This window comes from Falco peregrinus, chromosome 3 (genome assembly GCF_023634155.1).
Source record: "Falco peregrinus isolate bFalPer1 chromosome 3, bFalPer1.pri, whole genome shotgun sequence".
NCBI classification, from domain to species: Eukaryota; Metazoa; Chordata; class Aves; order Falconiformes; family Falconidae; genus Falco; species Falco peregrinus.
This window is the reverse complement of record NC_073723.1, coordinates 48,947,745-48,975,669: the sequence shown is the minus strand read 5'-3', so window position 1 is coordinate 48,975,669 and position 27,925 is coordinate 48,947,745. Positions and strand designations below refer to the sequence as shown.

Here is a 27,925-nt window from a genome sequence, read left to right as displayed (position 1 = left end):
TTTAATTGGTAAAAGTTTAATGTCAACTTACTTATAAAAATGAAAAAATATTTTAACATTCACCATACAACTGAGCAACCTGGCCCTACTGACTATCAGCTATAGGAAGGCATTTAAGGAAATGATGGTTGTGTCAAAATAAAGGCTAACTGGCTAACTTCAGGCATGTATGCTGCTTTTTTTTTAAAAAAAAAAAAAAGAAAACAAAACAAAACTCAAAAAACTCTCATTTGCAGGAAGCTAGATGCTTAGCCTAGTTTTTAAAGCTAATTACAAAATCCTCTTTCATACTGGTCCAGATGTCTTGACAATTTCTTCTTCTAACAGAACTGTCAAAAGAAAAGAATTTTTATGAGATCTTCATACAGCTTATTTCTAAATCTCTGCAAGAAGAAACAGAAACACAACACCATATTTAAGAGATGGAAATCACTAGTTAAAGCACTTGCTTATATCATAACCATTCCTTCATTCAAGCATCTCTATAAGGACACTTTTGTAACCACCACCTTACAGAAGGTTCAAAGGACAAATAAACTTTTCCAGGTACTGCATCAAATGATTTCTAAGCTTTATAAATTATTTAGCTCTCTTGGAGTATATATTTGAACAATATTCAGTAATCAGATATGTAAAACGATGCATATTTGCTTTTTTAATGCAGTAATTTTAGCATAGCTGTGCAACATGGTTCTGCAGAGCTGCAGCATCTTTACACACACACACCAAAAAAAAACACCGAATGAGGGTATCATGCTTCATATTGCATGCCATCACATGTTAAGTTGTTAATTCTACAGGCCTTAATTTCAGTGTTTCTCCATTTTACTGGACTACCAGTGTCCCTCAGAATCTTTTATAATTCCCATTTCCTGAACTTAAAAAAAAAAGTAAATTTCAGTCAAGTTATCACTGCCCTACACTTACCTTGACACAGGAATATGGCAGCAGTCATCTCTTTTTTTTTTTTTATCCACTCTTATTCTCAGAGTAAACAAAAAAATTCAGATAAAATACAACAACAAAAGGTCTAAAAAGGCCTATTCTACTCATCGAAGCAGAGACTGAAAATAGTTAGAATATCTTTGGGTGAAGAGAAAACACAGTGACTAACTTGCCACTGCTTTGTATGGCAAAGCAGTATTGTAACTTAATGTCACAATGACTAAGTCAATGTCCTAACTTCTCTCCCCCTTTGCCACCACTCTACTTGCGTGATCTCACACCTTCAGTCAAGAATAATTTTCTAATCTCAAGGTATTTTGCAGTATCAACATGTAATATCACTAATGTGCTAAGAAATAACCAAAAGTAAACAGAAACTCATTTGTCATTTACTGTAAAACAAAATTAAGCACAGAGCCTGGCTGTCTGCTACCAAATATGCAGAGCAGTCTAACAGTCTTACCTTCCATCTGTTTCCACATTCATTACAGACAACAAATGTTGTCATGGGTTCATCAGCACTGCGGGTTTGAACCTTTGGCAAAGGCAAAAGCCAGAGTGGAAAAGGAAAATTAGTATCCTGAACTTTTGTTAGTATGTGTTCAATGTGAAGGTTTAAAATCAAAGTTTAAGGAAACAAGTTAAATTTCTGAATCAATTGAAACTGTTTTTTTATCTAGAATATAAAGCAATCATAAACTTATGTTTTGACAGATTTAGAAGCACTAAAATATCAATTCCAGCATAGAAACTGTGCGCATACTTGCAGGAAATAATTCTGCAGTAGAACTACATGTTCAGTACAGCTTTACATATATTTACTGATGCAAAGGCTTAAAAGTCTCATGATTGAAAAAGTTTTTTACTTAAAGCATCTGATGCACAGTATTAAATTATAAACACAGCTGATCCTATGATCAAAATTACGTGCCCAGAAGCACTACAAATCAAATTAAATCCTTTCTTGCACATTTCTTAATTAAAATAGAGAGTTTGTAGAAATTATTGTATATCAGTGTCTATTGTTAGTCAAATAGTAGGTTATATAAATACGTTATTTTTGTGTGTGTATCGTTATTTTCTGCTATTTATTCCCTCTGTAAAGAAAAGTTTTCACACATTAAAACCAGTATAGTAGCTCTCCTTCACATAAAACCACGTTAGTAAGATGTAATATGAAGAATTACCAAAAACTCAGCATTGCAAAGAAACTGATGTTTCAGGCTATATAGATACTCAGCTAGGATTTACATAAAATCTTTGGTAATTTATTACAACAAACATTCTTTACATAAGCACACCTATGTAGATCCAGCCATCTTCACATATTTTGTAACTGGTTGGCATTTTGTTAAAAAGGTCAATTTGTAATTAAAATATCTTTTCTCTGACAGTTTTTATACAGGATTTAAGCTTTGAAAAAGGAAAACTAAGAGTCTGGATAGCCATGTACCTGGGTATATGTACAGTTCTTCTTTTTGCACTTGCCACATGTAAACAGATCAGTTTGGGTACCTCCCGTTTTAGCCATCTGGTGCTCTCTGATAGCTTCTTTGGTCAGATTTTTCCGCATTTCTTTCAGCTCATCACTTGCCATTTCCTTTTATGGACAAAACCCAGACAGTTTACTACAGAGTTTGTTTTAAACAAGTCATTACCACTGTGTAAGCCCATACCATTTTTCATTTAGAATTGATGAACAACAACTCTATTGAAAGGCAAAGTAATTCTACACATTTTTATTTTTGTAAGACTTAAGTTGGGATATTTCACAGCACAGAAGCTACAAAAAGTTTTTTTGGTTTTTTGTTTGGTTTGTATCTGGGTTTTTTTTTTTACACAGCTGGAAAAGATCAGTAAAATTTATATTATCACACACCTAGAAACATTTCTATGTGGATGCATTTCTGAAATTCAGAAATGTAATACCAAGATATGGTAGAGGAGGATTTAAAAGTTCTCCAGAGAGAAGGAAAATGTCCTCTCCCTAGGTTAGATCCTTGCATAATTATCTAATTCACCTACAAAAGATTATTATAGGAAAAATTTACACTATTTTGACTATTTCTATATTTCTACTGATAAATATGGTATAGCCATAATTTACCTTGTTACCAGAAGTCATATACACTTAGTTTCAAAACACTAACCAAAGAGCTCAGGCTCACATTTTCTTTTTTGTTCAATAGTTCTAGCATGCAGGATCTCAACAACGTATAGTAATCAAGTGTGCACAGCAAAAACAAGTTGTTCCATTTTTCTTCAACAAGGTTTTACTCCACATCCCATGTAGATGTGGAATGCAAATCCTGTATTAATGCTGTTTCACTTAAGAAGTAATTTTAACACTAAGGGGGTTTTTAGCCATTAAAATTTTAATCCAAGACATTAATTAAAACAAAGAATGGGCACTGAACAACACGAAACGTATGTTTGTGCATATGTACTTACATACATGTAGAACCAAAAAACTCAAAATACATACTGAAGATACAATCTACATTTCTTTACACATTCCTTTATTGGCCTCAGTTTGCCCTAAGCTTTACATAAAGCTGGGGGGGGGGGGGGGGGGGGGAGGGAAGAAATAAACCAGAAAACCAGAAATCTTTCCTTTAGAATAAAGCTCATCATAATTTTCATTACTCAATCATAAATTTAATTTCTTTCAGTCTCCAGGATAGTCCTTTACACCTGATTTGGCGGGGCAGAATCCAACACATCCAAGCAGAACCAGAAAACTGAACCCAGATGTTAACCATGCTTTCACTTTTCTCTCCTATAAAATCCAATCAAGAAATAAACGCTGAAAATGCCAACAGGAGCGGGAATGCTCTTTAAAACTACAGTGCTATACCTTGCATAGGAGTATAACAGCAGAGGTTAGTGTTTGAAAAACACTTAGCAAGACAGGCTAACACTTACGCATCCAGAAAGGTGAACGGGTAAGAGCTTGGAATCACTAGCCCAGTCATATTTAGATCTTCCTAAACTTAAAAAACTATCACCGATATATCATGTAGCCTTTTAAAAACAGCAAAAATACCATGTTTCAGGAAATATACATGCAACAGCTTACCCGCCTTCTGACTTACAGATAAAACCAGGTATTTAGGAATCTGTAATTCAGGCTGTGTAAGCCACAAACAAGCCAGTCTTTCAAAAGTGCGGGCAGCTTACAGGAATTATTTTTATGGCTAATAAATACAGGCCCAGATGTAAGACCAGTAGGGAAAAAGTTCAAGACTTATGCTTTACTTACCTCTGCTGTCATTTTGGCAAACTTGTCAGGAGGAATGTTCCCACATAACACATTTTTCCTTAAATTAGGATTCTTTGCATCCTTCAAGTTTGCTATTCTACTTCGTACCCTATTTTTGTATTTCATATCAGTGTTTTTTAATTCTTGAAAAATAGGTGCTTTGAATTTAAGGAACAAAACATTAAAACAGCAGTATAAAGGATTCACTTTTTGGGGCAACTTCTCTAAAGCAACATCTACACTGTTAATCAAGTCCTCCCCCTGACCCCAATCAACAGTTACTTTCACATTCAACACAGCAGACCTCATGTCCTCCTGAAGCCTAATCACAGTTTAACACATGGTCAGTGAAATCTGAATTTTTGGGTAGTAGGATCTCAAGTTAAATTGTGACAATTCACCCATAAATAGATGTCCAATTCCTTGACCTCAACTTGAGGATTAACTGGTTTCTAAATCAGATATTCAAACACTGGCAGCTCACTAACAGATTTTTAAAACAGTTTTGCAACAGAGACAGGAAATTCCTTAACACGAACGGTGGCTGACTGTAACTACTGAAGGACATTAACATGTTAGAATCATGAAGTTCCGACTATTTCTATGCTTAAGAATATCTTCCTGCCCTGTCCCCCCAAAAAACCTAAAATAAAAAGAATCCCAGACATCTGCTCTGTAACAATTAAAATACTGCTACCTGAACGCTTTTGAAAATTTCAAATTCATTTAGAAATGATCTTGGAGAAAATGAAATAAAGACATTAGGAAAAGATTAAAACTGTTAACAAGAAAAGATTTAAAAATAACACAGAATAGCCCAGGATTTAATGTCAGCATTCTTCAGTAAGGTATAACATTGCTGCTGCAAGGAAAACATACTAAACTGAAAAAAAAACCCACATGCACTCACCTACACACATTCCTACATGTTTTAAGGCAAACCATTTAGGTTGTGCTAGTTTTTTAAACATTAAATTTCTGCACTGATATGTTGAATGCAGTTTCCTATTTTTGTTTTAAATGAAATTCAATATATAGATCAAATTAATTTTAACTTTATCAATGCTTTTAATAATACTCTTGTTCTAGAGCACATAGATGCACAACAAAGGATATCTTCTTCAATCTGAGAACCCAGCTCTTCTTCATCAGCACCAATAGCAATGTAATCATCTGAGGAAAACAAATATTAATATATTAGCAACCTGATTATGTCATCAGTGTTCTATATTCCTGAGACCCCATTCAAATCTCTGTAACCCAGCAACTGCAGCAAGTTTTCCTTTTGTATAGGAAAGTTTAATCTATTGTATATTTACCCTTTCAAAACCTTGTTAACTTATTACTTGGAAAAATAAAAATAAGTGAAATGAAGAGCAACTGAAGTTTAAAAAAGTAGAACCAGCCTAAGTCTTTCAAAAAAACAAAAAATCTACAACTAGTTGCAAACAAATAGTAACAAAACCCTCTATTATACAGAAAAATTTCAAATATTCTAATAGGCTTGGCAAATACCCATCTCCACAGAATATCTGTGCATAGAATAGACTATTATAAAAAGAAAATGTTTTCTTCTGTGTTTCATCAATTCTTTCAGTCCACAGAATGCAAGCATAAGTAATTAATGTTTTGCATACATGAAAGGGAAAGACTTCACTAGAAACATAGTAATCAAAGAACAGAAACAACATTATTGGATATTTTTAAAAAACGCAAAGCAGAGACATGTCCTAAAACACTTAATTAGAAGAAAAATCATAGCAATCTTGAAAACAATGCAACACTTGACCTAAAATGTCTCAAGATAGTTGTTTACTCTTTCTGACCATATCCCTTCCTCATAAAGACAGCTGCCTTTCAAAGCCAGCTTAGGACAATTAGATGCAGTATGTGTTTTCCTCCTCATTTTAACATGGGTGTACTTCAATGAGTAATCCAAACACAATTTCTACTTTAATCTCATGCAGGAGGCCAAAAAACCAGAAAATAACCTTATTTTTGAGACTGACATTCAATCCATGGGTGATCAGCTTATATGTGCTGTAGAAAGTAACATAGCAAAAAGTGTTATTGGAAAACTAGCTGAAAGTAAAACTACATAGAATCATGAATACTAAGATGCTATATGCAACTTCCTGGTCACAAATTATTTAGAAGTCTATGAACTACATATCCAGAGGAACAAAAATTAATGTCGTTATTCAGCTTCGATTACTGTCTGTATCTCAATTCATGATTTATGTGCATTAAAAGAGTGAAGAGGGTAAAAATGGATGACTCAAATCTGCTTACACTGGGTCAGGTTACACTAAGCTAAGAACAGAGGAACGGGAGCTGAGTCATAAGTTCTTGTAGAAGGACCCACATGAAAAAGCACAGGTCATTCTGAGGAGTCCAGCTTTCAATTTGCTTCTTACCTAGCATATAATTTGATTTGTCCGCTTAAAGACACCCAAGTGTACATGAGGGGGGAAAGGAAAAAAACCCCAAAACTCTCAAGGAATTTACAGATGCTCAAAAGGCATGAGGATAGAGCAATGCAAGACTGTCTTATTGCAAGCTATCTCAATGAAACTTTAAGATTAAATCAAAACTGAAAGGCAGCCTTCAAAAACCAAAATCTGAAGGCTGCAGGATCTCTGGTGTAAGAAAGGCAGGCATGTATATAGTGGCACTCTCAGTCAGCTATTAGACAAAAAAACCAAGGAGCTCCCACACAAAAATTTAAACGAGGCATTAAGGAGGCAATAACCTTCCTGAAAAGAAGTTCCACTGTAGGCATGATATCAGATGAACAGAAGCCATAAAATGTCCCTAGAATCAGCAACAAAAATGTACTTCAATACACTCCTGTGCTGTCAAGGTCACTCACTACTTGCCACTTGGGTGAACTGGCCTATGGGTATATACACACAAATGGGCACAAACAGGATTTATTCTACCCTACAGGACAGGATAAAAATAGAGTGGGAAGGACTGAAGTACAGAAGGAAATAGTTAAACGTGAAAATACAGTCTACAAAGCTCACCTCCTGTTCTCAGAGCTGCAGAGAGCATTTCTCTACATTTCACTCGTACAGAATCCGAAGTGCTTGGAGCCCGGGGAAAAGAAGGGATGAAAGAATTTGAGGGAGCACTACCCTCCTCCTTCCTGCTGCTGGAATTGCTACTTGAACTGCTAAAAAAAGGCAAAAAGAGAACTAACATTAAAGGGTTTTTTTCCCCCCCCTTCAAATAACTTTGTTCCAGGGCAAAACACAGGTCTTTTGTTATTTTTGATGGCATTCCAAAAAAAGAACATAGGCTAATAGAGAAACAGCAGGTATTCCATTCCATTAGGTGGTATGTAAGTTTTAGTTCTCAGTTCTCTACATTTACATGAAATCTCACCCACCCGCCCCCATCCCCCAAACTTTACTTTAACAAAGTGAAGATACATCACACTAACAGTCACTCTGAAGCGAATGCATCGCATTTGGTCTGTTTACTGTACTTTTGTACTAATTACTTGATGTAGCTTTGCAAACTGTTGCATCAGGACAAATGGTTCAAGGTTAAATTTCAATTTGAACATGGCTGCTGGAAACAGATTCACTAAAACCAGAAGCGTACAGAAGAAATGGGCTTGCAGGTATTATTTTGCAAATGTTCTCAGTTTCATGTCACTGTAGTGTCATTGACATGAGCTCATTTCTCTGACAACATGTATTTTGGGTCTACCAGAAAAAGTGCAGAATGAGATTGTTTATTAAACATAAAAGCTAACAGACAAAAGAAGTATTCTAAACCTCTAACATACGCAATTTCCACAAAGCTGTGACTGAAAGTTCTTTTACAGTCCTCAAAGCTCAGTGCTAGTACTGAGATGGAGTATTTGACTGATGAGACAGATGGCATAAACAATAACTAGTCTAGCTATATCTTGACCCATGGCTTTCATCTTTTTTGTAATGGCAGCAGCAGCATGATTTACTTCCCTAACAACACACATTTCTTGTACAATTCTATGTAATTCAGAAAAGAACGTGAAAGCTGTCTCTAATATGACAAATCTGGACCAAATAGTTTAATGTTAATTTATGCTGAGTGAGATTATTTTATAGTCATGAAGAATTAAACACCTTTCTTCTCTTGCTTCAGGGCTGTTTTGTGAGGAAGATGCAGGCTCCTTTTTCTTTTCTTCAGAATCTTTATCCGTTGAAGGTCCATCTGGAAATACAAAACACAAGAAACACTTTTACCCAGAAATAGTAACTGATTTAAAGCAGTGGTAAAATATCTTTGATGAGTTGGAAATGTTATCAGCTCCCACTCTCTGCTTTGACCTTCTCTTGCAGTACAGCCTTCTACTCCCCAACACCCTCCACAACCCAGCAAATGGTAAATATGACAACACTTCAGATCCTTTGAGTCAAATCCAGCATCTGCTTAAACTGGTAGTGAAGACATAATGAAAACATAGTCATTTATAATTTATTTTTGCCAACACTGCTGCATGAGGTAGACAGTAATTTCTTCAGCTACTACATCAAGTCTCTGGAGTTTGTCTTCCATGTTTTAAATAAAAGTTCCTACTAAATGCATGCCATTTTTTAAAAAAATTATTTTCACAGTATTTCTAACAAGAGACTGAACCAAACAAAACTGTGGTGTGAAAGCTACCATGATTGCCAAAAAACATGAAGATAATTTTCATATGCTTTTGAAGGAGTTTAAGACACGCACAGAGTATTTTCTGTGATAGCTTCTTAAACTATTTGCCTTAGTGTTTAAAATATTTGAATTTGCCTTTACCATCCAGGCTATGTTTAATGATTATTTTATAAAGAATAGAAATGAAAGCCTTTATTAAAAAGGGCAATGACAACATTAATTTTAGCCTAGCAAGAACACTACACCCTTTTATTGTAAAATGGAATTTGCAGTGGCTAAATTGAACTCCTGCTTTGATTTGCTCTCTAGAAAGGCTGATTCTCCACTGCCTACAGAGAAAGCCTAGCGAGATTGGCATCACTCACCAACAGATTTTGTGAATTCCTTCACGAAGCTCTTACAAAGCTGCCATTACACTTCTAAATCTGTAGACTATATTATTGGGATAAGCACGTACCACAAACTTTTAAAAGAACAGATCAAGAAAAGGGAGGGAAATCTGATAAGTCTCAGTCTTTTTAAATTTACATTTAAAGCTACACAGAAAAGATATGGAACTGAACAGGATTTTGATCCTTCCCTGAACTTCTGAGTTAAGGAATCTATCAAATCAAATACCATTCTGTTAAAAAAATCCACATTACAAAAAGGAGACAAGAGACAGCCATACTGGATCAGATCAAGCACCCATCTACTATCCTGTCTCCAGCTGTACCTAAAAAGAGATGCCTACAGCACAGTTTAGGAACCAGGCAAGCACACAAAGATACTTCTGCAGAATATTTCCCCAGCATTCAAGGTCTTAGAAGTTCAGTGACTTCCTCACCCACCGTTTGTAACCTTGTATTCAATCCTTGATAAATTTCTCTATTAAAGGAAAAAAGAAAAACACAGTAGATGAAGCACTTGGACTGTCTTTAATAAGCTACTGTTCAAAAAAATCCTAATAAACATACCAATTTAACAGCTATTATTTATAAAAAAGTAATTTCATTAAGAAAGCAAACGAAGCTATAAACTGAATGGATCACACAAGTTCTTTACTATGATACCAGAAGTGCCCAATACTAACAGAAAGAAAACAAATCCCATTTTCCACATGCATATTCACATGACTATTCTCTATGGCAACAAATGCTTATATGATAATTTTAAAAAATACTCTAAATATGCATGTAATTCTGCGTACATTCATCATTCTTTAGGTACATAACCATTTTTGTCAGAAGCTTTAAGCAAACTGATAGGTCAAAAAGGTATCTTGGGGTACAGCTCAGGTTCTGCAAAGCAGCATAGCTGCCTTAGAGCTGAAGTCTGCTTCAGCCCATTTACCTCCATATTTTTTTCTAGCACACAAGTTGTCAAATTCAGAGCTGACCTAAGTATCTCCTGCTTATTTTGCATCAAATACACCGCTATGGTATAGCTGTCAGCTAGTTTACCAAACACTTCCATTTAGCCCAGCATCATTTCCTCAGAGAAGACAGGCACCTGAGAACATCTGCCAATACCCCAGCTGCTTCTTTCCCTTATGGAGGGCAGGATATACATTAGGCATGGGGATAAAGCAAGATATAAAAGCACAGCTCTTCCTACACCTGCAGACCAGTCTACACAAGCATGTCTCAAACCAAGGTCAGACTTCGCAGCTGAGACAACTGGACAATCTTCAGCAACTATGTCTTCAAAACTACAATTTCTTTAATCACTTCAAGAAGTGTTTATAGATACTTTTGTTTAATCCAGTTGCAGAAACCCAAAAATAATGTTAACAATATTCTCTACTTGCTAGAAATATTCTCCTAAGAATTTAAGTCATTCACTCTTATGGATCATAAACTGGAAAGCACCAAGGAAAGGAGATCCAGTGTCAAGTGGTACTTATTCTTAAACTCACACGTTAATAAGGATTTCTTATTTTATTAAAATACTGTACTGACAACAGAAAATGCAATTAACAGCCTGCTAGACAGTGTTTCAACTGTCTTCTGGGGAAGGGAGAAAAATTATCCTTGAGAAACTAGAAGTCCCTAGTAATAAACCTATTTTACATTCAATGGCCAGACACTAATGGAAAAGAAGAATGACAACTAACGGGAACTACAACCAAACACATAAATTCTAACAAAATAAGATGGAAAAAATGGCGCTTTGTGAAATATATTTAAAAATTCCAATGAGCAAGTGATTCACATCAGGAAGTCCACAGAACATCATAAATGTTTATATAATATTAATTACAAGTTACTTTTAAGAGGCACAATTACTTTTTCAAGTTTATACAGCTATTAAAACTTACGAAAACTTTTTTCAGAAACAAGTTGAAATTGTCATCAATTTTAGGACTGCAAACTGTAGCTTCACAGTTCTAGCTACTGCAGCTTCAGAAGGCCATAAAAAAATTTTGAAGCCTTTTTTCCCCCCCTAAATAAGAGAAGCTAATTTATATTAATGCTTCGTCTTAAAAATACGAAGAACATGCTAGTAACATGAATTGACTATTAGCCACTGGAGTAAGACTATCAAATTCTGACTACTTCATTGCAGTTCTGTATGGGACTTGCAATTAATTTAAAAGATACTTCTAGCTTTTCCAGTGAAATAAACTCTCCAGGGTCAAACACAACACGACAGTGTTCTTCATTAACAGAACAAAATTTTTAATGTAATAACATATGGCCAGATAACATAATTAATCTGAACGTTAGAAGCTATTAACAACATCATCATAAATTTTTCTAATTACAATTCTATTACAAGTGAACTCAAGACACTTGCTAGTAACAAGAACAAATTTAGAAAATATAAAATGCAACATTATTAATTTACAAATTTGTAAGAATTTTTAATTAAGAATTTTTCAGAAACATTAATGAAAGGTGGCTAGTTATTCCCTGGAAGCACATGAGAATTTAATTTAGCGGATTATCGTACATTACTGATTCAGGTATCACCACTAAAACTTGGAAAGTTTTTCAAGTATTCAATTTAAATAAGTTAAAGGAAAGAGATACAGTAACAAGTAACTGACAGCATAGTCATTAATTTAACAAAACCCCTCATATTTAATAATTCTTTAAACCCCATTTTCCAGACTCTGACCAAAATAATCTCGAGACGCACAAGCAACTACACATCTCAGCAATTCCTCTGCAAGATGTAGTAAGATATGAAGGTAAGATCATAAAAGTTTCTTCCTAGGAGTAGCATAGGGAGGAAGAATATCTAAAATGTATAAATAACATAATCATGAACTGTCTGCCTCTTTCAAAGATTTTTTTATTATTATTCATAAGTCACAAAAGAACATGACACATGAACTTCTTTGCTATATGTTTTTCTCCCGTACAGTATGAATTTGTATCACATGTTATTATCTATTGATAATCCTAACAAATTATAGATCTACTAAAGGTACATGGAACAGTTCCAAACATACATTTCACAGGAGGTGATTGCTACAGCTCATACCTGACATGGAAATGAAACTATTGAAATTATTTTTCCACTTGGTAACTTATGAAGACATGTAGTCTTCTGTCAAGAGTAAAATCTTAAACACTATTGGACTGCAATTTAGGAACTTGTTTTGCCAATAACAAATTTTTTGAGCAAAGCCAGTAGATTACTAGATGTCCTTGAACAACTTCACCTAATGCGAGCATTAACATACCTGTAAGACAGTCCTAGACCATACCAGCTTGCTCCTGTGGCATCAAACCCAGGTTCAAAATAACAAAGGATTATATGAACAAAGTAATCCAAGTAAAACACTTCTGTGAAGTCTGGCTGCTGTTATCTTCTCCTGACAACATTAAGCACTTAAACATTCTTTTAAAATAAATTTTTTCAGGCATGCACTTTCTTGAAATAGGCATTTAAAAATGTTTATGGCCCCATTATTAGTTTTTAATACTGGCAATAAATGATCACACTTGCATTTAACATTAAAATTAACATCCAACCATTCTACAACTCCAGTTCAGTGCATAAACTTATTAGACTTAATTTTACTTAGTTAGAGGTCTGGACATTCTTTTTCACCATATACTCTTCAGAGTTCAGTAAGTAATTATTTGTTATGGAGAATGTTAAATTCCCTAAAGAATTTTTTGCGGTGTTTTTTTAATATAAAGGAATACTCCTTACAACCTAAATGGGTTTGCATAGATTCAATATCTGCATAGCAGGCTCTGTATACTCAGCTACTTGGAACACAATCATTATTCGCAAATGCCTTGTTATAACTGAACAATAGTTTATTCTGAGGGCCAAATTTGCTTCCTTATGTAAATTGCAACCAACTTGGCCATGTGGTTTAACGCTCTTACAGCAACATCTGAAAGCAATCTTCCGCTGTAGGTCGCTCAGTGACTCACCTCGGACAAAGACTGCAAGCCCTGTGCTGGGCATCTTCCAAACCCCCTGAAGAACCACAGGTAACCTGGCATGGCTCTAGTCAAGCCACAAACATCTGGTGATTCACAACCTTACTTTGATTTCTTTTCATGTTTCCCATGCATTCTTAAAACCTAAGTTCTGATAGCACTGAGCTTAAACAGTACATGCAGCCTGAACCGTCAACAATTCTTGCCTAAATTCAAAATGTCATTTATAAAAATAACTCACAAAGACTTCAGATCTCTGAGTACAATGCTTGGTACGATTAACAGCTGTCCGCTTCTGTTTCCATCTTTGATCCATACCATTTTACATGCACTATAAACAGCATAATCGAAACTGATTTCTCAAGCAGCTCAACATATGGTATTTCGTATTCTTCTGAGAAAGTCAAAACTAATGATAAAACAGATAAGAGTACTTTGTAAGATTCCCACCCATACTTTGCACACCCGAGATACCCTATCTTCCACAGTTATGAGATTTTACGTTCTAATGAATTACTGAGCAATGAAACGAGAGATGAAACATTTGCCCTACTATGTTTTATTATAAAGATTTACATTACAATCAAGGAGAATTTAACTACGTATATTTTGAACACAAGCAAAAATTATTTTCAGGATTAATTTGATTTTATGCAATAAGTGTACAACCACAACTATACTAGACCTGGCACAATAATGTACATGCAATAATATCTGCCCTATAACAAAAATTAGAGACTGATGTCAAATATTTGCTATTTATTTTCCAGTTCCTCATATGTTTGACTTCACGTGATGCAAGAAGCCTTAGCTAGTCTCCCAACTGTCTTAAAACCACCTGAATGTAGCAAGCCATCAAAACGAAAAGGTCCACCTTGCCACAATATGTTACTGCCATAATCCCTGTGCAAGAAACAGTAACTGCAAACAGGCTGGGCCAGAAAACTAATACAGTTGAAACTTAAGCCAGAAGAAATGAACAAAACAATTAGTTTCCAGCTGGTCAGTTCCCAGTTCTCATCTCCTGGATAGCCACTTGAGCACTCGTGGTAGCACGGGAGGGAGCAAGAGCGCACCCGTGCATATGGGAAACCAGGACCAGTCCTTTCCACAGCAGCCTACATCCAGGTTGACTTGCTGTGACCATCAGGCACCACTATCTCATTCCAGGCTTCTACAACATGAACTCAGGTAAGAATAATACTCCCTGTGTTTCACAACATTGGAACACTTAAAGATCAGTCAGCTATAAGTAACAATATATTAAGACAAGTTTGACTGACAAGATGCTTGCACTAAAAAAAGAATAAATAAAAGATGACTACTTTTACTGTCTCAACAAATAAACAGCAATTCCTTTGCTCAAAGGACAGCAACACCCAGAATGGCTAGCTCCCCCCCAAAAAAGTATCTGAGGGCACTCCCAAAAATTCAGAAGCCTGTGGGGTAAAATAATAAAAAATAAAAATAATAATAATTAAAAAAAAATAAAAGAGTACTTCCTCTACTTTATTGACTACACTAAGTTGCAGTTGCAAAAATTTTGAACTTTACAGAAAAAAGAAAGCCAACAACAACCATCTTTGATAGGGGCTTTTTTTTTTTTTTTTTAACCTAGATTAGTAACTTGAGAGCTAGGTTACTCAAACCATCTGCTGCTTTTAAGTCTTGGGGCAACTCAAGTTAATATGCATGTCTAGTTTTCCACTTCTGTATCTTACCACTTTTATACATGGATATAATACAGTTGGACTTCAAGATCTAACTGGAAATTTAAACCTAAAAAAGTACATAATTTTCACTATTTACCAGCAAACTCTGATAAGATCCTTTATAAAGTATGCATTTAATTTATAATAAAAATAATTTCTTATCATATCTAGTATTACCCAAATTTCATTACTAAAACTAACCTAATGAGTATCATCTACCTTTTTAAAGGTAGGTCAAAAAAAAAAAAAATCTGCTGCAGAGGCTGTTGTCTCTTACTAGAACACAGAGGTTGAAAGCTGTGACAAATTGTCCACTTCTATACACATATACTGTCAAATGGATACAAAGTAATTTCTACACCACTTACAAGAGAGCAATAAAGTATCTGATAAAAAACTTAATTAGATACAAAGAAAGAAAACAGAGTACCACACAGTGTATGAACAAAAATACCTGGACACCGTTTGAAATTTGAGTATTTTCAAATACATTAAAATTAAGTACTATAAATAACCCTTGAATAAAACTCTGCTAACAGAAAGGTTTCATTCATTGTATTCACTGCTTTAAGAGAAATTAAACAAAAAGTATTAACTAATTAAAATTTGTTTAAAACTATGATGGTTTTAGAAAGTGCAGATCTATTTCTCGCTACCTGTAAGTCCTAACAGATTTTTAATGTCAACTTTTTCCTGTTTTTTTTCTTCACAAATCACTTTAAGACCAAACTTCAAAGCCTCCACAGCCTCATATGAGATTTTGCACAAGTTCTGCAGAGTACCTGTTATATTTAACAGAGGAAATAGTCAAGAACAGGTTCGTTAGTGCTAAGTACTGCAGTACAGTCACTCTAGCTCAACAGCAGGCAATGAGATTTCAGAAATGAGTCATGTCACAGAAGCTGGCTTCCTACTGCTTGCCAGCCCCAACAAAAATGTATTCACTTTCTCTCTGAATACACTTTCACAGTAATGCACTGATGATAGTCAAAGAGTAAAAACCAACTACATCAGTGCAGAAAGTTTCAATACTTGCACAGGAGCACAAATGTATCTAAAGCAAAGCTGTGTCAAAAATTTGCATCAAGACTGCATACAGTTAAAACATGCAAGAACAGGGAAAACAAAGTTTGTGTTGCCATACCTAACAGTTTCTTCCAAGACTTGATAAGAGATTTTGCTAAAGATGTAACTTCTTCATCTGTGCTTTGCTTGCGTATGGCATTCACTGACATTCCAATTCTGGTAGACTGCAATAGAAATATTAATATATACTATAAAAGGTGATACGAAAACAATTTAGTAAGTAAGCATATATACGTTTGTACTTTGACATAATTTTTTTAAAGTTTTTCATTGTTGTTTTTGTGGGGTTTTTCTAAGAATATCAGGATGAAATGCTGCAAGCCTTTACAAAACTTATTTTAACACCACATATTTTTAACTAGGAATACAACAGTATTACCATTTGTCTCCATTACAGAAGGGGGGGGGGAAGGCGTGGCAGGCAGGAGGTTCAAGGGGAATCAATCAGAAGATTTTTGCTCCTAAACTGTTACAAAAACCTCTGCAGAACTACTAACCTAAACTAAGTACCACATTCAAAAAATCTATCAACATGAAAATCATATATACATCTTAATGTTATATAATTTTTTTAGCAAAGTTCTAGCCTCAAAACCTTATCTTTCTGTGAAGCAATGACTGTATTTATATTTTGGCATGATGAGAAGCTTGCCAATTGCTTCAGTGACTTCGTACTCTTAGAATTCCCATTTAGTGGCTGTGAAAGAAGCTGTAATAGCAGTTGGGAGCGACCACATTTTAGATTCCTAACAATTTCAGCAATACTGAGATTCTCTAAAGTCTCAAGCATAGAGCGTTCTGCTTTTAGATAGAAACAGTAAGACTAGCCTACCTCTCAGTCAAGATAGTGGACAGGCTTTAAACCTTTGGCACTACTGCCACCAATAGAGTGAAAAGGAGATTAATTTACAGTCCACTCCTTTTACTACTCAGAAGATGAGGACATAAATTTAGCTCAACAGCAACAAATTTCACTTTAGAAGACTTTTAACATGCTAATCGAAGAAGCAGAACATTTCCACACTTTTAGTTTCACAAGAGAAGAAAACTGTTTAACAATACAAATAAGTATTTTATCATAATTTCATATTCTGATGACTAAATTTTGTTAAGATGCTCAGTTTTGTTGCATTTACCATTTATGGGACTCACCAAATATACATTTTCTATTTACTTTTGCAGTAGTTCATCATAAATTTCCTTCTCCTTCAAAGGAAAATTTAAATTTTTGTGGCTTGCTAAAAATGGAAAGTATTTGTTCCTGTAAATTACTGTTACAACCCACGCTAAACTTTCTGGGGCATGGATGTGGTACATGACTGGAAATGTACTGAAATATTCAGTAGATATTTAGCAAAGGAAGCACATCAAATAACCTCAGGTCTGAGTGTCAGCTCTAAACACCTATTTTGGATTAAAGAAAACAGACGGTTACTCACCTGTAACTTAAAGTGTTTCAAGATGAACTCTGCTCACCCAGACTAACAGTACTGGCCAACTCTCTTGACATTTTAAACACATACTCCTGACATTATGCTCAGACAATAATGAATAACATGTGCTTGGAACTCCATAAAATACTCACCATACCTGAATGAGAAAAACATAAAACCAACCCTCCATTGATAACTGGGCACAACCACAGCCTACTCTCATCAGCAAAAAGACAAGACACCAACTTACAGACATAGGTAAGTAAAACTCAAAAACTCAAGTAAAACTCAAAATTAATTGGATAAATTAATTTCTTCTTCTGATCACATAAGAGAAACAGATTCTAGTAACTGGCTAAACTGCCAGCTTTCTTAAGGTAGTACATAAACATAGTTCATTTGTTTGCTTTTACGGAGCACTTGATATAGCCTCGCCTAAAGAGAGGGGAAGGAATGACCTACCAATTTATTTGCCAGAAAACTGACACAGGTAATCACATAAGACCAGTGTTATATTCCCAAAATGACTGTGCTTTAATGACAAACCAGCTGTCAACATTTGAAATTTCCTCAGTCTCTCAGCCTACAGAGCTGTTCCTGTGAGAGCCATTTTAAGTGGAGAACTCTGGTATTTTCGCCCAGCCCAATGTAACCTGTAGAACTGCTTTATCTCTGTGCCAGTTTATAAGAGTGCAGGCATATGAAAACCTTTCTCACCCTGTCCAAAATGCATTTTTAATGGATCATTCTTCCCCACTTCAAATTCTACACCACTTTTTATCTGCTTTCCAAGAATCAAGAGGCTCAGACACAGCGTAAGACAGCTGTTTTCACCCCTGAAGCATTCAAGATACAGGCCAAGCAGCCTTCAGCTGGTATGAGCAACAGCTAGCATAAGTATCCTATGACTGAACCCAAAACAAATCATACAGTGGCAGCTAGTCTTCTCTAAACCTAACCAAATGAGAAAACATAAGGCACATAGTTGGTGAAAAGCAGCTACCCCTGAAGCAAGCAGAGCTGTTACCAACTTTAAATTCTACAAGTTTGGTCCAGGTGAGCACCTGGACCAAAGCAGAGCCAAATCAACCCATGAAGAATAACCACCTCCAGGTTTCCAGGTTTCCCTGGCTCACCAGTGAGCTGGCAAGGACTGTACATCACAGCCTAGTTCTGCATACATACATTTAATTTCCAGTAAAACCTGTCTGTTAAAATTAAGATGGTCTGTCTCACTCACTGTTTAGCTGGGCACTACCTACAATTAGCACCAGGGGCAGGATGCCTTTAATACAGTGTGGCTGCTAAACAGATTTGCAATTCTGACCACCGGATAAATCATGTGTGAGGAAGGCTTCTGGCTCCCTGCCTAGCTAAGCAAGGATAGCTTGCTTACATAGATCTCATTAGATGTAACACAGTGGTATTATAGTCTGTAACCACTTCAGTTTTCTGTGACAAAAATCAGGCAACAAGCACACACTTCTTATTCCACATACCTGTAAATTGTTCAGAGGACCTCACCAGTTCAGACTGAAGGAACAGTTGTATTACAGCAAAAATCATCATTTCTCTTATTACACAGGAATAATGGAACTATCGTATCAGCTAGCAGTGCTGTTCAATGTAGCCAGCTTTCAAAACTCCTTTAAAATGGGAGTGGAAGTATGTTTTTCACTTGTGTCCTGCATTCCATCAGTTCAAACACATCAACAGATATCTCAGTCTACATAGAGGAAGCTAGTGCTCCCACTTTCTCACAATTACCACCCTTCCTAACATCAGCACACTACTGATCCACTACCAGAATGACACATATGATTACTCTGCATTTCAATTGTTGCTCCGAGTCCTCCACTGCTTAAGCAAATTTGGGAGACAACATAGAAAATTTATGGCAGACTTTACATATTTGTAAAACTATCAACAAAAATAATGTAAAATTGAGTCTAAATATGTTGCTAACTGTAATCTTAGGCAGTGGAACTGTTGAATACAGCAGTGGATACTTCAAGAAAGACTTCATTACTAAGCTACAGTCAATCTACTATGCAAGAGTATGCTGAAACACCTGATCCCTTCAGACCTACTATAACACAAGGAAATCTTTCCAAACTCATGTAGTGTCTACCTCAATACAGATTAAAAACAATCTTTTACTGCAAATATTATCTCACTCTAAAAAACAGGTACCTGTCATATGGATGGAAATAAGTAAGCTTCTTTCAAGCAGGATAGAAAACTGGGCAGAATTAATATGCATGTGTGTCTGCGTGTCTGCGCGCGCGCGTCAGGGTCACACAAGTGCCCTAAAAGGCAAACAGTTCAGTTTGTTTGTACTTAGCAAGACATAGTTAGTACTCTTATCAACAGAGTCCTCCTCTGTTGATAACATTATGAAGGTTTTCATTGCAACTAAGAAAAGATTAAGTTATTTACTTATACATTCTTCAGATCCTTACGGTTCTAGGTAAAATTTTCTACTGTTCTGTGTAAAGCTTCTCCTAGCCTCATTCTTCATACTACGCAGAACAGGGTTGCATAGCAACATTTACAGAATTTCTGGAGTACTTGCAGAGATATTTTTCTTTCCAAAGGCAAAAAACATTATTATACAAATACTGTGTATTAAGACCTGCACAAAGAACTTCAAAAGAATAAGGTTAAGAGAGGTTTTTCCTGGGTTCTGATGTCGTTCTGGGGGGCAACTTCAGGGTTTTTTTTCGGTGGGAGAAGGCTGCAGCATCATATCAGCCATGCTTATTCACGCATGAAGGTGACACTTTCAAATTCCTATTTTAGGTCACATACAGCATTAGTAATACTGTACTAAGTACCTTCTGCAAATATATAGGATGCATACATCAATAATGACATTGCTACTTACACTTAAGATTTGAACTTTATAGCCAATTCTGTACCTGTGACAACTGTCACTTAGAAAAAATTCACTTTTCAGTCTCTTCCAATTTAAGTGGCTACCACTACAAATCAGGTCTTACATTTACCTCTGCCACTTGAAAATTTCACAGAGATCTAGTTACTTTGGAACAAAAGGTGTTCATTGATGAATTACATGACAAACTCTGGAACTTGACATGCAAATAAAGTTCACCGAGTTACTTTTTGAAAGATTTTATAAAGAATATATATAATACTATGTTAGATACTCTCTACTAAATTACAAAGAGTATGCATGTGAGAGAGATTGTACCAAACCATCACTCCTGTTCAGGGGAGTAAAAATGGAGGAGGAGGAGTATAATTATCTATACACTACCCAGGGTCAAATACAACTTGCCTGAAGGTATAAGCTATGTTTTTCTTCACTTACAATCCAAAACAACAACAAACTACATGAGAAAAGAAGGTAACAGCTGTAATCACTTGCATATTTCTTCAGAAGGAAGGAAACATCACATTTGTGTTAGTAAGAGCCTAAGATTATATGTAAGGTGAGTATAAGCAGCTCCTCCCCTTTGTTCTTGACAAAATTCATTATTTTCAACTTAAACAGAAAGATAAGCTTTAAAAGCTTGCTACTGGAAGAAAACACTTAAGGTAAGTGCCCTAAATCAGGGTGAAATAAGACTAGTTACCCTGTAATAACACTAATTCTTCCAAGGAGTTTCTACATAGGAATCTACTTTAATAGTGCAACCTTCTTCCAGATTTCCTGGCTTCACCTTCATCATTGTGGTCTTAAAATTTAGAACATAACAACAATAAGCAAATAATACCTGTAACAACTCAAGGGTCATGGGAATATTCTTAAGCTCCTTCAATAAATCAAGAGCTCCAGCCTGCAAAAAAAAAAAAAAAAAAGTCAATTTAGAAGCAACCAGATACTTAACATAAAATATCAACAACATACTCTTATCTGCCTTCAAGGTCCCAGCCCGCATTCAAACCATCAGTTCCCAATTCATCCACTAACAACTCTAAGCCAAGGAATGTTCTGCATCACAAACTCTAAGCGTTAACAGGCCTTAACCCAGAAACAAACCTATTCACTCAAAGACCAGAAAAGTTTTATCCCTTTTAATTCAAATGTCAATTAAAGCACACTGTCAATTACTACTTAACCAATATACATCCTCAAGAAAACAACCTCAAGGGTACTTGACAGCACCAGAAACAAGCCAGACAACAGCAGTGATTTTCAGTTCAGAACAACCTCATCTGTTTTAGCACAAGAACTTGGGAGTTGAGGAGCTCTGCACAGTCCATCAATAATGCATATATATATATGTAACCGTATATATAAAACATATAGCCAACATTCTTAACTATATTCGCAGTGGTGTGGTAAAGCCAGAAAAGGTCACTGGTTCAAAAACTGTCATCACGTTACACTATTTTACTAGGCACTGCTATAGTTTCTCCAATCAAAAAAGACAACTTTGCAAGTGTGTCTACCAACAAATATCCAAAGAAAAAACGCAGAACAAGACATGCTTTCAAGTCTTATTTTCAACTGTTAAGTATTAACTCAATGAAATATATAGATTAGGCTGCATAGATTAGTGCAGACAACACTTCTCAGCCTATACCAGGCTAGCCAAGCATCAGCATGTTCCAAACCAGAGGCCAGAGCCCATCTTCATGTGCTGCAACACCTGAGCTTATGCACTTGTTTATTATTCAGCTGTTGTGGGTTTTTCTTTTTTCCTTTTCCCCTTGTAAGACTACAAGGAAAGGTACAAACTAATACTGTGTAACCAGATGCTTTCTAGATAGATAAGTTAATTTCAGAGATTGTACTGTCAGGTATTAATAAACTCTATACACAGCTACTCTAACAATTCATTCCTTGGCAATGTTGGCCATACGTTAAAAACCAAGTTTTCCTAAACACGAGCTCCATAATTTACTTTAACCTCTACATCCTCGATGATTTACCACCTCTACTTCACCAAAGTTCTGCACTATCCTCTTCTTACTGTGCACAGAGGTTGTCAAGACTATAGCAACATTCTAAAGGCTGAGATGACTTTGCAACAGCAAACATTCAAGTGCATATGGTTCTGAACCTGTGAGCTATGAATAGCAAGAAGGCAACTGCCTTCACATATAAAGGCCACTCCCCATTTTGTTTGGTTTTTTTTTTCTTTTTAAATCCATGAGATTTGGAAATAAACCCCACAAGATTTCCATCTTGCAGATCTTTGGAATGATTCCTTTCTCTTTCCTTACCTCTCTCCCAACTCATCCTATTTTGTTTACTTTCATATGTATTTTGCTTGCCTTTATTTTTAAATTCTCCCTAATCAACTTCTAATATGACACCTGTTGCAAGGAAACTCTTGTAACATCCTGCTGCATCTGCAGGTCTCACAACATAACTATTGAAGATAGCACATAAAATAACCACCAAGAGGCGAGAAAGATGAAAGTGCAACTTCTGTGTCACATCCAAACAGGCACAGCTCTGGACACTTGCAAACACCTGCTAAAACCTGTGTTTCTTAAACACATTTGACAGCAAAGAAGCCTCTAAAAACAAAAATTTCACTACATCCCACCTTACACAAGCCAAATTCACTTATAAAACTAAAGTTTTACTATTTTGCCATCACAGCAAGAAGTCTTATTTAACTTTTATTCATGATACACAAAAATTCTCCAGTTTTAACCACAGAATTTTAGCAGCAATGATGCAAGACTGGGAAATATCATGCTGTTTTCAGGTGCTAAACTGAGTTAGCACACTAAATTATTTCCTTCTCTACGCAGCCATAAGTGGTTTCTTCTGTGCAAACACAGATTCAAGTAAAGCAAGTTAATTATCTTCACTGCTACAAGACAAAAATCAAATTCAAGGAAATTTTCTTAGCTGAAACAGAACAAATTACAAAAGTCAATGTGCTGTTTTCAAAAATATAATTCAATAATACTTACCTCCAAACCAATTAAGTTATTAGCAAACTGCACACAGTATGTGATTTCAAAATAAACACAGGTTATTGTAGTTCGCAATTTCAGCATAATGATACTGTAAAGCAAAGTAGCACTCTCTTCACTTCATCTTAGAAATACAGTCTAGTAAAAAATTCTGTGCCTCTGTAAAATCCCTTTCCAGTTGCACATGGCAAAACAACTTTATTATTCCCAGTCTAAACATTGTCCAAAACTAGTAACTTGACACATAGGTTAACAAACCATGTAACCAGTAAAAAAACGCAGGTACTCTCTACAGAGATGTTACCTATGTTTCATATTGTTTTCTGTACTGAATTACCAACATTTCTAATGCACTAATGCTTTCTAAGCCTTCACTCTAATCAATTAAGTGTACCAAGAATTAGACACTATAAAATTAAATTTAAATTGAGTTTAAACTCACAGCAACTGAACTGTTTTTTGTAACCACTTTTCTTAACATAAAGTCAAATGCCCCCTTTTTCTCAAAACCAGAGTGGAAGTAAAACTTTTAATTCCTATTTTTCCAATATAAGACTTCTCTGTTTAAGAAAACCCAACCATAAAGAACATTATTATAAATTTTCTTTTGAAAGCATTTCTATAATATCATAGAAAATGAAATGCAATGCCCCGTTCCACTAGGCCAGTTAGCTTCCAGTTTACCTTGTAACTTCAATTAACACAAGTCAGCTTCATACAGATTTATTACTCCACTTCTCTCAGCTGATCAGATCGTAACACAAGAATGATGTTCTATATTCATATTTTAAAGCTATGCTTCAAGCAATAGAAAATGGAATACATTTCTGAAGACAGCAGAGCTATCCAGCTCTAATTCTGTCCTACTGAAGGAAGCAAACATTTAATAATGTGAAAAACATTACACTTCCTTCTCTCAACTTACTTAACAGTTCTTGATTTTTTTTTAATTCATGGGTGCAACCTTTTTCTTCATACCTATTCATTACAGCAGCTTAATAAAAGTGTACTTACATACAATAAAAGCTATAAGGAAGGCACTACATGTGTTTTAATCCAATCGTAGTTATTCTGAAGGAGTAATACCTATTTCAAACATGCAACCAATATTTAAAATAACATCAGAAATATGTATCTCACACTGTATTAAATGCAACATTGCATTATTATTTTGTCCTTCAAAACAAAAGAACTACATATATCACTTCACTGAAATAGTTACGAAATCTGCAGAGCTACAATTAAGTCCTTAGTCAAGGCAAATCACCAAGACTCTGACTCAGGATGGGTGTCTGCACAGCCTGCCTTTTCAACTCATCAAAAGAAATGCCAAAACAGCACTTTGCCACAAGCCACACAGTCACCTTCCATAGAAGAGATGAAGCATCTCTTGCCATCTGAGTCTTCCTAACTTCAGAGTAAAAAGTTATGAAAACTATTTTTTTCTTTTATTGATGGTTTCATCAAATCATTCCCATTCAAAGACATACACCAAGTACCTGTTCTTGTATTCTTTTCTCCATTTTTACTCAACAAGAGATTGTCAGCAGCATCATTATCCAGCAGATAGTTATGTAAGAATGCATTTCTCAAACCAGCTTGATCATTGTGAGACAATGTAGTACCTCTTCATAGACATGATCTTAATAATTTCACTAAAGTTAGCATTTTAACTGCAGGGCATGATCAGGTAGGAAATCACATTGTGCAATTAAAGAAGAAATACCTTACATCTGACAAAGCCTAGTATGAAAAACAGAGACACCTCCTGGGTTAAATAATGATGTACTTCCTCTCCTATCATACAACTAAGTGTTTTTATCAGGGTACACATATGTGCTTTGGATAAAGCATCAGTTCTCCACTATCAGCCACAGAGGCAGCCTTACAAGGTTTTTGAGACTGCGTCAAGCTAACAACAGAGCCACCTGTGTGTGATAATAAGCTGGAACAAATGAGTTCTGTTCCAAAGTACAAAAGCACAACTGCTTCTGGTGCTGCCCACACTCTGGTTTCTGGGATGGGGGTGAAGGTGAAGACCCAGCTGCTGGCTCCAGTCACACACAGCCTGGCCCAGCTGTGCATGCTGCATTTGGCCACATCAGACCTACGCTGACCCCAGTGAAGACAATGCACTAGAGCTTTGAAAGTTAATTAGGTTACACACACTAGAGCATGAATACACGTCCCCAGCTGCTGCTAGGAATTACATCCGAATTCCTAAGCCTTCCAGACCACAGAGAAATACACCGTAGTCACTAGGTGCTTCTGTAGTCACCAGGTGCCTCTCTGGTATCGCTGTAGTGCTGCTCCACAACATCAACAGCCATTCCCACCTTACCTGGGAGCTGCCATTTTCTTTCTATTGTCAGAAGTCTTCGAAATAAAATTGAATAGACTTCACTTTATGATTCTCATTACCGTAATATTTAAACGTTTCACAGTCCACACATTTTCACCTTTTCAACACCTCATAGGAAAGAGACACCGCTTCAGTTTTAGAGTCAGGAAAGTGAGACATTTAATTAATTTGTGCTGAAAAGCATGGGGAGTAGAAATAAAGAGGGAGGGGACAAAAAGAAAAATATAACTAAATGAATAAATGCTGGTTGTAGAAAATTCTTTCCACTAGACAAAGCTCCTGTCTCCTCAATGTATCATTAGGGAGTTCAAATGTATCAGACCTAAACCATACAATATTATGGAACAGCAAGCATTGTGAAACACAGCAAAACACAGCCTGTGTGTACTTGCACTGAATTTTTTTGGATTCTGAATGAAACAGATTTCATTGGTTTAATACAATCAGTATTTCTATAAGCATGCAAATCTTCTTTAAAATGTTGTTTATAATTTCCACCGTCTTAAACAGCAGAAAAGAGACTTCCATAAATGGAAATTCCACACTGCTCAGTTCTGAACTATCACTAATATTGAGCGTTTAATGCACTGTCATAATGTTATGTATTAAGTAGTAGTTGCAGGAACAGCAGCAATGACAAATACACAAATTAGAAGAGAATAACAACGTGCCCACCCGATAAAGAAGTAGTAAACAGAGTTTACAATTGTATGCTATTTTATGTGTAAACCATCAGGCATTTGGCGGCTGCTGCACACTCTGATTTTACTTAGTTTGATGTTTTTGTAGGGATAGTGTAGACATTATATGGTAACTGAGTAAGTTCTATATCGAGAGTATACATGAGAATAGCACTTGAACTAAGTTCAGTGGAATTTACCTATATTCCTCCTCCATTCGGAGGCAGAAGTCATTCCCCAAATAAACACACTTGAAGTGATACTTTGTTTCAGGTTAAGAAAACAAACAAAACGCAAAGTGGCTGCCATCTAGTATCCGCTTCAGCAGTTTGTCCACACAACCCCGGGCACCCTGCCGGAGGAGCAGGGCCAGGGCTCCTCGCTCACCTCCTCAGCTCGCCCGCCCGCGTACGGCGCCAGTTTCGGTGCCCGAAAGCGAAGACAGCCCACCGCGGGGGGGGCCTCTCCTCTAGGTCCCGATCACAACCCGCTCCCGAGCGAGGCCAACATCGTGACTTTAACGCGCGGGAAACGGACAGCAACGCCGCTCACAGCCAGGGTCGGCGCTGCGGCAGAGACCACCCCTCGGCCGAAGCCGCGGGGCTGGGCCGGGGGGTGCACCGCTCCCCGCCCGCCGGCGCTGCGCAGGGCGCCCGGGGGCAACCCGCCGGTGAGCAGGGCCGGCTGACAGGGCGAGGCCCCCCCGCAGCGGGCGGGCCGCGCCGGCCGGCGGCTCCACGTCCACTGGCGGCGGGGCGGGGGGAACCGCCGGAGCCGCCGGGCAGCGGGGGGGGAAGTGGAGGCGGGCGGGGGGCCCGCGCGGCGGGAAGGAAAAGGCCCCGCACCCGCCGGATGGGGGGGGAGCGCGGGGCCGGCCGGGGCCCGCGGGGGCTCCGCACCGCCCAGCCGCCTCCCGTCCCGTCCCCGCTCACCGCGTTCTTCTTCTGCACCATCTTGTCCATCTTCTTGGCGATGCGAATGATCTCGTCCTCCGTAGTCATGGCTGCGGCGGTCCGAGCGGGGCCCGGCGCGGCGCTTGGGAGCTGAAGCCGGCGGAGCAGCCCCGCCTCCCCTCGGTGCGCGGGAAGCGGCCGGGGCCGCCGCCGAGCTCTGCGGGCAGGAGCGGGGCCAGGCCGCGGCGCAGCGCTCCGACCCAGCAGCCAGAGCGGCGGCGGCGGCAGGCAGCGCGCGTCGAGCGCCGGCCGCAGGAGCCAGGCAGCGCTGCGGCAGGCCGAGCCCGCGGGGGCGGGGCCGTGCGGCGGCGGGAGCGGCCTCGCCCCCCGCAAAGCCGGACACAGCGGAGGCGCCGTTAAACGGTCCGACCTCGTACAGCGCCTCGCCCGCCCCGGCTCGCCGCGCTGCTGCTGGCGCTGGCCTGCGGGCAGCGAGCGCTGCCGGCCCGGCTCGGCCCACCGCCCTCTGCGCGCCGCCGGAAGGCTCGGCTCACGGCCGCCCTGCTTTTGCTAGCTTCACATGGATAGAAGACCCCCTCTTCCCCGC

General features: G+C 37.4%; 1 protein-coding gene across 1 annotated transcript; it reads right to left on the bottom strand.

Moving 5' to 3' along the window:
- TCEA1 (transcription elongation factor A1) lies at window positions 1-27,588 on the bottom strand. The gene is made up of 10 exons (XM_055799135.1): window positions 27,358-27,588; window positions 21,220-21,282; window positions 16,105-16,210; window positions 8,329-8,416; window positions 7,237-7,385; window positions 5,324-5,380; window positions 4,208-4,362; window positions 2,399-2,545; window positions 1,409-1,480; window positions 1-329 (listed from the first exon to the last, which is right to left on the bottom strand). Exons 1-10 carry the CDS (start codon window positions 27,424-27,426, stop codon window positions 321-323), a joined length of 915 nt encoding a protein of 304 aa, XP_055655110.1. The 5' UTR covers window positions 27,427-27,588; the 3' UTR covers window positions 1-320.
- Window positions 27,589-27,925: the final 337 nt, after the last annotated feature.